The 14678-nt window shown below is 42.8% G+C and overlaps 1 protein-coding gene across 2 annotated transcripts in view; it reads right to left on the bottom strand.

Annotated features, from left to right (window-relative positions):
* The window catches only part of FHIT (fragile histidine triad), a 648955-nt gene that overhangs the window by 12839 nt on the left and 621438 nt on the right, over positions 1–14678 (bottom strand). Inside the window, exon 7 of one of the 2 annotated variants that reach the window (XM_009284393.2) lies at positions 3088–3191. The exons of the other annotated variant lie outside the window; for it this stretch is intronic. Coding sequence (XP_009282668.1) covers positions 3090–3191 — 102 coding nt within the window. The 3' untranslated portion in view covers positions 3088–3089. The remainder of the gene's footprint in view (positions 1–3087; positions 3192–14678) is intronic. 2 annotated transcript variants of the gene reach the window in all.

The following is a 14678-nucleotide window of genomic DNA, read 5'->3' as shown; positions in this document are numbered from 1 at the left end:
AAGTGATGCACAATGCAATTGCTCACCACCCGCCAACCGATGCCCAGCCAGTCCCCAAGCAGCGGCCCCCCCGGCCAGCTTTCCCCCAGTTTATGTACTGAGCATGACGTCCCACGGTAAGGAATGTCCCTTTGGCCAGTTGGGGTCAGCTGTCCTGGCTGTGCCCCCTCCCAGCTTCTTGCTGGCAGGGCATGAGAAGCTGAAAAGTCCTTGACTAGTGTAAGCACTACTTAGCAACAACTAAAACATCAGTGTGTTATCAACACTATTCTCATCCTAAATCCAAAACACAGCACTAAACTAGGAAGAAAATTAACTCTATCCCAGCTGAAACCAGGACACCTTCTAATAAGATGGGATACAGTGGCGTGGGGACATGCAGTGAAAGACCAGAAACACGTGCAAAACACAAATTCACGCACTGATTTCAGTTTCATCGCTCTAGGCAATTGTACACACAAATGAACTATTTTAAGACAAGTATTTTCTTAAGGGTGTAAACTTCACAAGGCTAAATAGGGTTCATTTCTTTAAGCAAGTAGCTGGATATTTCTGATCATCTGGGGACTGGTGTAGAAACACTCAGCTGTGGCTACCCAACCGGCCAAGAGGGATCAGCACCAGCAAATGTAGTAGGGAGAGAATCAAGAGCTTCTTGCCTTGTTCAAGTATTTCTTAGGAAAAAGTCACCTGCAAGTCCTTCTTGATCAAATAGTCTATAAATACAGGTAAAAGGTGCTACTGTACCTAGTCAAGTCATATAGGAGTTGTGACAGTTGGTGAAGGACTTGTGATAAATGTAAGGGTAGCTGGGAAAGCTCTGAAACACAGCTCAGTCTGTCCAGGCTAATCTAGCTGAGCTGAGCTTCTTTGAACAAAACACTTAAGGAGAAAAATAATGCATGAGGCCTTAAAAATTGCCGTTTATTGGCTCCAGAACACCCACATTCAGCTCTTTCTGACTTTCCCTGTGCCGCATGAAAAAACTCAAGTCAGATAGCATCCAGGTAAACTTATAAATGGCAAAATAAATCCTTTGTAGGTGAAAAACAAAAATAGCTTTGAAGAAGGATGCATATAACCTTGTTAATTTGCCAAAAGTTTTCAATCTTCATCACTTTAGAAGCAAGGTTAAGAGAGTAGATAAAGGTTGAGAAATTCAGAAGGTGCTCAGATATACCTTTATCTCAGGTTCAGAGCCTTAAACCTCAGAAGCAAAACAATGTCAGGGAGAAGAGATTGACAGTGATGCCTTGTGTTGGGAATCAAGGGTTGGAAGGACTGCCTGTACTAGGCAAAATACTCTCATGATAATGATGCCAGTAATATTTAATTTACCAGTCTGTTCTAGGAAAGGTAATGATCTTAATATCATGGCGAACTTATCTAGAGGTCATCCATGCAGACACACGCTGATTTATTTTCATAATAAATGAAAATAAAAGTCCAGCCACATGAATTTGCTTGCAGGAATGAATTTATACCATCTATCCAGCTTTGTGTTTAGTATCAGAAGAGCCTAAGAACATTTTATTGATATGTAGGGATTTAATTCCAACCCCTTTGAGAATCTCTGCAGAAAAGCAGTTCAAATTCATTTCTAACCAGACCAAAAAAAACCCGACCCAAAACCAACCAAATTTATAATGGGGAACAACATCACACTGGAATAGGGATGTGCCATTTTATCCCAAGTACTGTTCATTTGCTGCTGTGCCATAGACGAAGTACTACATAATGCCTCTGTTAGTAGAGAAGAGTGTTTACATATGCATTACTTAAGGGTATGCTCTTTCTGGCTGAGTAATTCATTTTTGAGAAACATATTTCTGAGAACGTGAAAAGTGAGTGTCTAAATACAAATCCAGCAGCCACTGTGGAAACTTGACTGTGTAGTCCAAAACCTGCTGCTCCAAACCCTGGAGGTCCTAGGTCCCAGATGCCGAGGACAAGTTTCCTTCACAGATGGGAATTACATGTGTTACACAGCTTTCTCTGTGCCAGTCCACAGAAGTGTTGGCACAGCTAATTTGACTGGAGAAGACAAGAGCGTGGTCATAATGCAAGAAAAAATGGAAAGGAAAGAGTCTGATGAACCAGCCGAAATGGAGATGACAGAATGGCACGGGAGATGAGAGCTGCCACTTAAGTGTGCCACGCGCACACTGTGTAGTTTAGCTCAAGATTTCTCAAGCTGGGCTGCAAGCAGTGAGTCACAGGCAGAAAGAAGGGATATTTATGGGATTTTGGTTCTTTGGAGGAAAAAATATGAAACAGTCAGAAATGACAGAGAAATGAGAGTGCTGGATGATAGGAAACAACATATGGGGAACAGAGGAGAGGGAGCTTTTGGCATCATTGCTGCAGCGTACATCTCAGTGTAACTCATATTGATCTCCGGGGGCCAGTTCATTCCTACTGGAAGAATCTGGCTTCTGGGACTCCAGGTACAAAATGAAAACCTCTCAATTTCTAGAGCACCAATGTTAGTGCTTGCCAAGTGTTTTCTCTTTTCTATTCCTCCCTGCAAATATATATTTTTTTTTTTAGGGCCAGTGGAACTGCAGAACAGGCAGTTTTCCAGCAGGCTTAATTTTGAAAGTTGAAGTGATCAGATGATTTAAGATTTGCCAGATGAAGTTAGCATTCGCTTATCCACTCTGTTGTCTGAATTCTGCTGGGATTTTGTATGTATAGGTGCATACGCATATCTGTGTGTACACAGACACAGCAGTTTTTAACTCATCATAGAGGTACCAAGGCTATTTTCTGTTCTAAAAACACAGGGAGTATATATGTTAGGTTAGACATTCCTCTTAAGTAACTGCTCATGATTCTGATTTCCAGATATGTTATTTTTTGCTGTCTGGAAACTAAATGCTCTAGGATGGTGCTGATTTGTTCAAGAAGGAGCATATTATCTCAGCCACTGCTGGAGTGCTGTGTCATTTTGGAAGCAACACAAACCTAAGAGCTTTCACTTCTTTTGTTCCATTCTACATATTCTCCCGCTGTCCTTAAGAAGCCTATGGAGGACTGAACAGAGTTTTGGCTGTTGCAGGAGTAAGTTAATATGTAAATAACTACCTTTAATTTTCCCAAAAATACTTCTTCAGGATTGCTGCTTCAGCTGCCATTTCTTCTTCTGTCCTCCACTTGTCAGGGGAATCCTCTTTGTCATGTTGCTGCAACTTTTTTGAGGGAGGAAGAAGAAAAAAAAAACCAGTTTGTTGGTATTTTTTTCCAGTTTTATTGTCAAATTCAGGGCATGCCTGTATGCAACTAATCTATTCCACATGTTCACAGGATGAAGGGACCTGGTGATGAAGGGTGAAGGTTACCGGTTTAGAGTGGTGACACTAGTTAACTGGCTCTGATGGATTTATGATGATAACGCAAGGGGCCAGGGTGTTTGATAGGCAGTGACAGAGTTCACCTTTGTGAGTTGATGGTCGGATACCTTGCGAGTCTTTGATGCACAGCTGGTAGGTAATAGGATAACAAACACACTCAGGTATTTTGAAGTGCCCATTACATCCGTGGAGCGAGCTAGGCAGAAGCTGCCTGGACACCTTGTCAGTAATTCATGTAAAATTTTCTCTCTGGCTTTTCCTCTCCCCATCAAAGACCTATTGTGATAACAAGGACCTGTTGCTGCTATTTTCCACCAGAAGTTTATACCAGTAGTTTTCAGAAGAGATACATTCCCTCCCTGCATGCAAGTTATTAGTCCTTCCTTGCCCTTGTTGAAAGTGAGACACATCCCTAGTCTAGAAACAAAACTTGTTCTTTTAAGCACAACTATATTTCATTAGTGATTTAGTGGGGAAAAATATCAAAAGTATGTGAAACAGTTAATTTTTGCATCTAGCTTGCATAATATGCGCACAAAAATAAGTTCTATCCCATATGCAGTAAGTATTAGGTGTTATTATCTCAGACATGACAATTTCAAACACATACTTTGCCTCTCTGGAAGAAGGGAGCAGCTGATGATTTTGCTGCTCTCCAGAAGAAGGGAGTTCTATTTTATGGTAAATATGTGCCAGCACTTGAGTGACTATTTGTACACGTCCTCTCAAAGAATGCCTGCCACTCATCAAGGGAAGACTACATTTACAACAGACAGCAGAAACATTTGCATTAACAACTTCAGTATTGAGATATCCAGCGTGTCTCTAGGTACAGAGCACAGCACAGATTGTATTAACAGCATCAGTACTTCTGAGGAAAATTATAATATCAACTTTTTGTTAATGTCACAAAGTTGGAAACTAATGAATTTACACCTTTTATTCGTGGACAATTTTAATGCAGAAGATGAAGCAGTGAAAATCAAAGATGAAGCAATACTGAACCTGCCAAGCAACCTGCATTACTGTATATGGCATATTTAGCAATAAACTAGGATTATTAGCATACATCCAACTCACAAATACTTTTATTTGTGCTGTGTTTCTCCTACTCTGAATTTTGCTGCCAGCTATAGTCCTATGTAGTTTTACATTCTGCAGCACAGATTTCTTCCTGCTCAGCAGATGAAGCTGCATTAGAAAGCTATTTCCTTTCATGCCAATACGATACAGTAGCTGTAGGCAAATTAAAGTGTATTACTGTTCAACTAGTAGAGGACTAATCTTCATCATTACATTAGCTCTAGGTGTGTTATAAATCCATCTTGTAATAATGCTACAGTATCATGGAGAAAGATTTAAAAGCCATGAACAGGTACAGTGTATACATTGTCACACACATCCCTTGTGTCCATGTGCCTGCTCTCACCCACTGTACACACCTATATGGTGTATAGGTACCACAGCTGAGCTGGCAGTGAGAGGGAGTTACAGGAAACAGCATACATCATCCTGTACTCTCCATGGACTGCGAGCGCTTACACTTCACAAGAGGATGCACCAGGACGAGCCAAGTGGTGGTAAATCAATTGTCTGTCTGAGGCGTGAGTTGTTTTTCTAAAAAAGCAATGTCTTGCTCATTCGACCTAGCATCAGCAGGAGATATAGCAGGCAATGGCTAGAAGGCAAGGGAGGGCAGCCCCTGTTCCTCAAGGTCTCCTTGGTTAACCTGCAAGAAGTGCTTTTAGTGACGTGATTTGTCTGCTGTTCTCCCTTGCTGTCCTGTTTCTGTGCAACCCAGGTGAGAGCTGACTCCAGGAGGAGACTAGTAAAGTGGGGATTTGACTTGTAGTTTTTATTTTTATTTTCCTTGTTCAAAGAAACTGAAGTGAACAGTAATAAGGAGGCATATCCTGAAATGGTTGTTGTTGTCTAAATTAAAACTGTGTGAAGTCGCAGACCATGGTGACTTCTCAAAGCTGGCAAAGGAGAGGGTTTCTTTTGCTACATAACTGCTAACCTTTAAAAATAATCAATCTTTGACTTAAGGTTAAAACAGATATATGGGGAGCAGTAATGAATTCTGAAACTTGCCTGGAAATCCAGCCTACTTCAGCAGCCCTGGCTCCTGGTACACAGCCCGCAGTACTGCACAGCAAGCCCCAGCCTGGCACGAAAGCGCTCAACACAGCCTTACCGTGCTCTGCTGCGCTACGCGTTCACGCGCATCTCATACTGAAAAGATGTATCCACATTTTGTGGACACACTGGGTATGACGAACAACACACTGCAGTGTTAAATCACTGCCATCGCCAATGTATTCATTGTTCAACTGACTTACAGATTAATATTATTTCAGTATAGAATTGCTACGTCTACCCAAACAGGATCCCAGAACTATTCTGTATTCAAACCTCTTGCTGTGTCAGTAATGCCTGAAGTGCAATAAGCAGTTATCACCCCAATGCCGCTTAGTTTCTGATATTATCTAACCACCACTGTGGAGATTTGGAAAACTGCCTCTGGTGGCTGCCTACCCTTCTCTGCTACCGCCATCCTGCAGCTCCACTACAGACCAAACTATACAGCTAGCCACTTTGAAGCACAATACTTAAATTATGGATAACCTTGCTGGAGGATGTTCTGGATGCTAAACATTATGCAGGTTCAAGATCAACAGCACCAATAAATGGAAGATAAATAAATTAAGGGCTGCTGATACCACCTGTAGTTCAGACATTCTGCATGCCACAAATTAATGGAGGCTGGAGAGCACAGTGGAGGCACGTCTCTGCACCTGCCTGGTTCTTCAAATCTTCTCTTAGCACCTGCTAGTGGTCTCCAATGGTGACAAGATATTGGGATCATGGATGGGTTTGGTTTCAGCTAGTTTTTCATGTGTTCTTATGTAAAGTACTTTTCAACCAAGTTCAGATCTCCATGTGAGGGCCTCAGTAAGCGAGAGCTACTTTATTTAAACGTTGTTGTTTTTTTTTTTTAAAAAAGAGGCTAAGACAGTCTCCATAGTATTTTGGCTGAGTTGGAAAGCTACTTTCAGGGAAGAAGAACATACATATTTCAGTATTAAATTGTATTGATTTAGAATTCAGGTGGGAAACAAACGTAACAGTCGATACTTGTTTCTAAGGGACTTCTGTGCCTTGGAGTGTGTTCATATTCACACGCATATGCAAGTCCCAACTGTGCATCTTTACAAACATCTGACATGCTATTGAAAGTTTGGTTTATACAGGGGAAGCAATGCTCTCCTGCACCTGAGGAACACTTCAAGGTTCTGCTCAAAGCAAAGGGAAAAAAATACCTCTATTTGCCAGCTATCCATCTGTAAAAACTAGTGATTTCCCCTTGTTTTTTTCCCAGTCAGAAAAAGCTGGAGAACTTGAGGTGACATCCTTACTCAGATAGAGACATTCAAACACAGACTAGCTTGAAGTCTGTGATACTTTCTGTACAACAATTTGACTTCTGCAAGCTCTGAAAAGAAAAAAAAAAATCTTATCCAGAGGCCCACATCATCTGCCTGACATGATTTTCTGAGAGACACATTTTGCCCAGATTTCCCTGATGGAGATTAACTGATCCACATCCTCTCAAAAACACTTTTGCTACCTTCTCCATGGTTCCTGGGACAGGGCTTCCATACTACCCAAAGGCCCCTAAACAACAACCGTTGCCCTTCTTGCAATGAACGCTTCTAGAAGAAATTGTTCACCTTCAGAATCCCTTCCCAAGCAAATGTGTGCATTTCCAGTTGCGATGAGCAGCTGCTATTTCAAGTGAGATGAAAATAGCACATGGTGAGGTTACAAGAGTCAATTCTGTGCAAAACACTGAAGTAAAGGGGACAGATTTTGCTCAGGCTCTTTCAGGGACATCCATGGGGTGATGGGGCCATCACCAGGGGCTTTTGCAGAGCTCTGGAGGCACACTGGGCTCTCTTAACAAGCACTCTTTGGTAAGTAATGGAAGACTTGTGTCCCCTGAAGCCCAGGTCCCCCACAGATGTGGAGCAGGAGAAGAGTGGGGAAGCACAGCCTGTTCTCAGCAATGTTATGGTAATGTTAGCCAAAGTTGGTCAAATACAGACTAAAATGTACAATCCCTACACTAAGTGCAAGAAAGAAGAATTAGGAAGCTATAATGATTAAAAAAAAAAAAAGATATAAGCTTTGGGTGAGCCTGGCAAGAACAGGGACAATGAATACCAAACGACAAGGGATGGATCTCCATGGTGCTTCATATTGACATGAGCTTCTCTATCTTCTAACTCTAACCAAATACTTCTGTTCCAGGCTGCACCCCAGGAAGGAAGCAGCATTTCTTGGTATCTGGACAGCAATTCCTCCTGCAGGACATAGCACAGGTGCTGGAAGCAGGGTCTGCCTACACGCAGCCTTGCATCACTGCAGGCCAGAGTGCGTACCAAGGCACAGACAGGGCAGGTGGCAGTCTATAAAACCTTTTCCGTAGAGCTCCAAGCTAGTTACCATTTTAAAACTGCTAGTACTTTGCCTGTTTTCATAAAAGAAAGGTGATGCAAAAGCACCACACCAGATACACAAGATGTTCTACTGCAAAACTCAGAAAGCCCCAAATTCTCTGAAGCCACACCCGTTGTTGTATTACAGGAGTGTCTCAGAAACGTAAGCATTAACAAAAAGGTAAGCAACCAGATTAGCATAGCTCAGATAACTATGAAAGGAGAGCATGAACATTTCTTTTAGACAATCTCTATTATGCTACCTTTTTCTTTTAATATTCTGAACAAGCACCGAGACACACATTAGTCAATTCTCTAATCGCAGTTGCCCAGCAAATTACACACTGTACCTGTTCAACATTCTTCAAGCACTAAGACTCTTGTTTATAACTTAGTACATCTTCTTGCCTTGCAGTACAAATAAATGCACTATTTCTAAGATATGCCCTTCTTCAAGCAGATCATTACCGATGTCTGACTTCTTGGGCTTCCTGATAAATTATCCTCTTTTTTCACCTCAAGCAGAAAATGCTCTTCCACCAATAATCTATGACTGTCAGTCTTGATTACTTGTAAACAGTGAAGCTCTTTGAATATTTCTGCTTGTGAAAAGCGTTCATTTTCTCACTCATGTCTCCCAGTGTGAGATGCTGGCAGACCTGACAGCTGTGCTTTATGTTATTTTATTAAAGTTGTTAGTGCTGCAGAATGGTCTACGTTTTTATCACTGCAATTCTTAAGGGAAACACAATATTGTTTTATAACACATTCGCACCAGGGAACCTCTCCTTCTTGCCCTTTGTGGAGGAGCCCAGAATTCTCAGTGCTGCAGACTACAGGGGACCTGGGTCTAGGTCTGGCTGTTGCTTGAAGTAACATCTATATTATGGTTTGTTCTACTTACGCCATAACACCAGCAGAAAAGCAATGTGTGCTAATATAGAGCACTAGCCAAAAGTATTTGGAAAAAAGCTTTTACAGTAGTTAGCACTATTCTCACTCTCCATGAATATTCACTGTTGATAGTTAAGAGTTTATAACCTCCAAAGCATTTAACTAAAAGAAAAATCATAGCAATGGAGACTAATTATACCAAACTGCTGCAACACAACAAAACTGCCTTGGTGATTATAAGATAGAATATTATCAAAACCAGCAGCTAACAAAAAAAACCCAAACCAAATATCTGCCAGCAGTTTGCATCAGACATTAGGCATTACCCAGCTGGTGGTGGTGGTATTACCAACACACCTTGGGATACCCAGGCATCTTTTCCATACTTAATTCCCACACTTGGGTGAAATCTGCAGAGTGGTATTTCAGCATCAGATTAACATGTGAACCATGAGGAGGTTGAAAGTCTCATCTCCTCTCTCCAGTGGCAACCCTTTTCCAGAGACTGGAGACAAAAACAATCCCAGGGCTGCTACACGTACCTCTTCCTCCAGCTCCCTTATGGACCCAGACCCACGTGATGAACACACACCCACAGCATACCCCTGCCCTATTCTGGTGCTGTAGCAAGCAGATTTAACATGTGAACCATGAGGAGGTTGAAAGTCTCATCTCCTCTCTCCAGTGGCAACCCTTTTCCAGAGACTGGAGACAAAAACAATCCCAGGGCTGCTACACGTACCTCTTCCTCCAGCTCCCTTATGGACCCAGACCCACGTGATGAACACACACCCACAGCATACCCCTGCCCTATTCTGGTGCTGTAGCAAGCAGATGGGGGGGGGGGGGTGGTTAGGCCGCGGCAACAGAGGGGGGGAGGGGGTGTGGGGGGGGGGGGGGGGGGGGGGCTTCACCCCGACCATCCCACCTTGTGGGAGAAAAACTCGAGGACTGAGCTGGCTATGGCTCCTTATTCTTTTGGTGATACTAAGGACCTCCTGGTCCCGGTGGTGACTTCCAGCCATCTGTGCCTCCTCTTGTACTGCCTTTACATCAGCTTAATTCCTGAATTGCCTCCTTTGCCCTCTTTTCCCTGGTCTTGTCCTCCTTGCTCTTTTCCCCCAGTGCTTGCTTTCCTTTCACTTCTCTTTATATTTAGTTTCTATCCTCAGAGTAAGACTTCATTTCCACCCCTCTGCTTAATGTAATTAAATATGACATTTACTGCTATTATCTGTACCGCCTGCTAGGCTCTACCCTTTCCTCACCCTCTGCTGTCTTGCTAAAGGGAGTGTAAGCTTTTTGGTGGGCAGCTTCCTCTGCCAGTCCGTGCCTCCTGTCTCCATCCCATTTGCCTTCAGCTGTGGTTCGAGTCTTGACTTGACTAGCAATGTAAAATGAAAGAATAATGGATGCAATGGCACTTTCACAAAGCAGCTTCTCAGGGATGCTGCAATCACATGGCTCTAAACCCTCTTTTACCTACCTGAGGGTACTCATTGCAGGAGTTCCCACAGCCCTGGGCATGCCCCAGCTGGGTGTCCCCCCTGAAACTGCGCTGGGCAGGGCCCCAGGAAAGGCAAAAACACAGGCAGAGAACAAGCGTGGCACGGTCCTCCTTGACCACCTCAGAGACCACCTACAAGATATTGTGTTAACACAGTGCAAGAGGCCTGGCTACCCCCCATCAGCTGCCACGGGATCAGGACCCATTTCTGAGCTGCCTTTACCATTGCTCCCACTCCGCAGCCTGAGCAGCCCAGGCAGTTCAGTGCTTTCCGCATCTCTGGGCCCATCTCCATATTTAATTACAGCTACAAGACTGCTGTAATTTAATTGCTCTAATTTACAGTGAACACTGCAGAAAAAACCCACATCCTATAATTTTCTCTTCTGCTGACTTTGCTTAAGATTCTATATCATAGCGATATCTGCATTTGCATGAATCAGAAATCCCTGATTTTGGGGTGTTTTTTACTTGCTGCATTAAATCCGAGTTATTTAAGGAGATGGAGAAGAAGCCAAAGTTGCCTGCATTCTATACGCGACAATTTTTTTAACTATCTACTGGAAAATCCTTCTCCAATTATTTTACCACTTCCACATGAAATACACTGCTACCTCACAGCTGCTGATATTATTGCTGCAAAGCATATTTTCCATTGGAAATCTCAGTTTATCAAAGCTGTGTTTTAGAGTGGTGTGGGTTTTTTCCTCCTATCGACTCTTTGTCATAGTGACTGCAAATATTTTCTCAGTGTTATTGTTGTGCTTTGGGGAAAGACTTGAACTTCACACTTCACATGGACATATGAATAACTGCACCCTTTTTAGCAAAGCACTTAGATGAAGAGAATTTTGTGGAAACACACATAAAGGTTAAGTAAAACCCTTAAGCATATGTGTTTAAGTGCTTTGCTAAAATAAACTCTGCAAACGTTAGTTTCTAAACATTCTGCATACAAAAATGATAAAAGAATAAATATAAAAGGCATCCTAAGAAATTTGCTTTTCAAAGTATAAAAGACAAGTAAGCCCACAAGCAGAATGATGGTTGTACAGAAAACACATTTGCCATTTGGTGAAATATGCAGATTGCACTCTGAAGAGCTCAAATCTTGACAGACTTCCAGTTTGGCTCCAACTGAGATAAAATTCTTGGAAAGTGAACACATTACAAAGGAGATACTTGAAGGAATATCCACTGGGGTAAGAAGTCCTGCCAAAGACTTGGAGAACTGCTATTTACAACCTGATACGAATCCAGGCAAGAATCTATAAATGTGTTTGGATACATTTTCACCATGCCCATTATCTTCCTAGTTAGCAGATAATGTTATAAACACCTCTGCAGTCTTCCTCACCTGGGAAGAAAAGTTAGATGACTGTGGGGAGCTTCCTAATGGCACTTGCTAGAGAGGGCTGCCTACATGAGAAAAATGTGTTGCATAGAGACCTGGGTAAGAAATGGCAATGTCATCAATGCGATAATGTTGGAGGAAATGTTATCCTGTGTGCACAGCCTGCCATGCAACATTACTCATTTGGAAAAAGGCTATTTTTAATCAAGGAAAAGCACTTTAATCAAGGATAGAGTCAGTGATTCAAAAATTTCATGCAGGTGCATGTATTACTTGACTGAAAGCCTTTTCCCAAAAGGTCAGAGCTGCAGAGCAATGTGCATGTCCCACTCCAAGAGCAGAGATAACCTCGAGGTGCCTGTATCAGGCTGATGTATTCTGGCTCCCGACGCAGGGAGTTTCAAAGTCAGAACTGCCCCTGCTAATCTTCTTAACTTTAGACAAATATTTGCCGTACCCTGAGCACACTCAATAAGATTCATGACGTGCCAAGGAAGACACATGTGTTAGGGAGGTTGATTTGGTTTATTTGTTTTCTTTGTATTTTTCTGCCAGCACAAAGGAAATCAGCTGCAGGTCCCATGGCATTGGCACAGAGCCAGTTCAGTGCACAGGGGAACATGAGCATGTCCTCATCTCCTGGGGGGGGGGGCGGGGGGATGGGATCTCACCCTCCTCACCACATCTCTGGGAGCTGCAGGAAGACCCCACAATGGCCAGAGCAGAAAGCAGTTTTCTTCTTCTCTGGGGAATTAGCTTATTCCTATTAAACAAATCCCCACCCCCCCAACATTTTCTGAAATTAAGAAGAAAACATTCAGTAAACGCGTCCTGGAGTAACTCATATTCTGAATCACTCTCTCCACTGACTGTAGGAGGATTTTAGGGAGACTTCAAATGTCTAGAATGACACATACCGCATGCTTGAGGCAAACCGCTGGGCTTTCAAAGCCTGCCCTTGTGTGTGCTTCTCAGGGGACTCCTCACCCGCCAACAGACCTTCCCAGAATGGTCCTGTCCGCTTTCCCTGCAGTGCTCACAATCACGGCACTCCTGGATGAAGCTACATCGCCAGGACGACCTTTTCCCCCAGGCATCCCTCAAATACTTCTTTAGCTTTCAGCCTTGCACACGCAAGGCTACCTTGCCTCCAAGATTGCCTCCCCGGAATTTAAGCAGCCAATACCCTCTAGTAAGTAGGTACTAAAATAGGTCGAGGAATAAATTGCTCTCATTTAACATACACTCCAAAAAATATGGCTGCATTTATTATGCAGCATATTGTTTTATATACTCTTTTGTTATAATAAGTCATGTTTAAAATGTCATGACATTTAAATCAACAGCAGTAAGAGGGAAACGCTGAAAAAGAGCAAGATGATCAAAAAGGATTTGAAAAATCCTGGTGAAACGTTTTGGGCCAAACACCCTCGTTATAGAAAAATAAAGTCATAAGGGAGCTTAAAACTCATCTATGAGAAACCCACTCTGCCCCTCCTGTGAGGTGTTCTCCATGTTAGGTCTCTGTGTCGCTGTGGTTGTCCCCAGGTCTGGTGGCCGAGGAGCGGTGCCCACCACCAGCCAGGCGGTTGGGGCTGGCTGTGGCCAAGGGACTCGGGCACCTGCAACAAAGCCCTCCTGGTGCTCCGAATCCCCTTGCAGGTTTAGCCTTTCTCTGTGCTGCCCTTTGCCACTGAGCCACCGCAATACTCTGGAAAACTCTACTGAATATGTCCTTGGAACTTGTTAATGCCATTTGTCTCGGTGAGGAGCTTTATTTCAATGCCTGTGCTAAGTTATATGAATGAACTTTACATATAATATAAAAGCCCACTTTAATGTAGGCTCCTCTTTTTGAGGAGACACAGAGACTACCCAGCACTGATGATCTACATGCATAATGGCAGAATTTTGCCAGAAAGACTTTTAATGCTAAGAAGAAAATAGCTCAGATCAGAGGAGTTACTCTGTTCCTGCAGATTTAGTGCTCATCTTTTGTATCAGGTCTAGACCCATATGCCAGCATCCCTCACTGCTGCCTCCATGCTCCCTCACCCCCCACCAAGGGAAAAAACAACAACAACTGCAACAACAAAACAGATGGCGATGCAACGAAACATTAAACCCGATCCCAATACCTGAGCCATACCATGAATATTTCACTGAGGCATGGGGTTGAAAAGACAACAAAATGACCTTTTCTAGCATCTTAAGGGATATCTAACCTTGTAATTGCTTTAGACACACTGAAGACACACAAGAGGGAGACCAAGACTATTTAAAAGAAGCTGTGTATATTTTTAAAAATTAGTATCTCAATGTTCCCATTATAACTTGCTAATATGAATGACATTTACTCTTGCTCTGAGAAATGAAAGAAACTCTAAAAGACAGACTGCATTAAGAGTCTATTGATATTCCACTGACCATAAGAACCAGACAAGCTTTGTCAAGGGCAAATACCCCAGAGTCTGCAAGTTCATCTCTTAAAGTAGTAGTAAAGGGAAAAAATATCTTCAATGTCTAGAATATTTATAAAACCCAGTGGAGGCTTGCACTGCTTGTTGTTTGTAATGGCAGTAGATGGCACTAGACCCAGATATGGGAGCAGAATTGGAGATTTCAGGTGGTAAATCACTCTTCCAGTTTTTCCAGTCAGTTAATATTGCCATAAAACTTACTCGGGAAGTTCCCTTAAGGGACATCACATGGGGTTTTGCCCAATTTATTTTTTCCTATTGTACAAAGTTCACGAAGATATGTTATCCATAGCAGAATATGGTCTAATACTCTGTTTGGGATGGATGGGCGCAGGAGACGTAAGCTGTGCAAGAGGTTCCTGCTGCATTGCCTTCCCAGCACTAGTGGAAAGACCCAGACGAGGGAAGAGGAGAAAAAGCGAGGAACAGTTTGGTATTGTTCAAGCAGGTTCCTTCATCCCTCAGATGAACCTCTTAACTCACGCACTAAATCAAATGAGAACAAAAAGTCACAGACAAGAGGCCCAATACAGGAGCCCTTATTCACCTGGTGAAACTCAGACTGGGATAACAACGGCTTTTTCAGGG

This window comes from Aptenodytes forsteri, unplaced genomic scaffold, assembly GCF_000699145.1.
Source record: "Aptenodytes forsteri isolate BGI_AS27 unplaced genomic scaffold, ASM69914v1 Scaffold53, whole genome shotgun sequence".
In the NCBI taxonomy this organism is placed as follows: Eukaryota; Metazoa; Chordata; class Aves; order Sphenisciformes; family Spheniscidae; genus Aptenodytes; species Aptenodytes forsteri.
The sequence above is the reverse complement of the archived record's forward strand: the minus strand, read 5'-3'. Positions and strand labels throughout refer to the sequence as shown.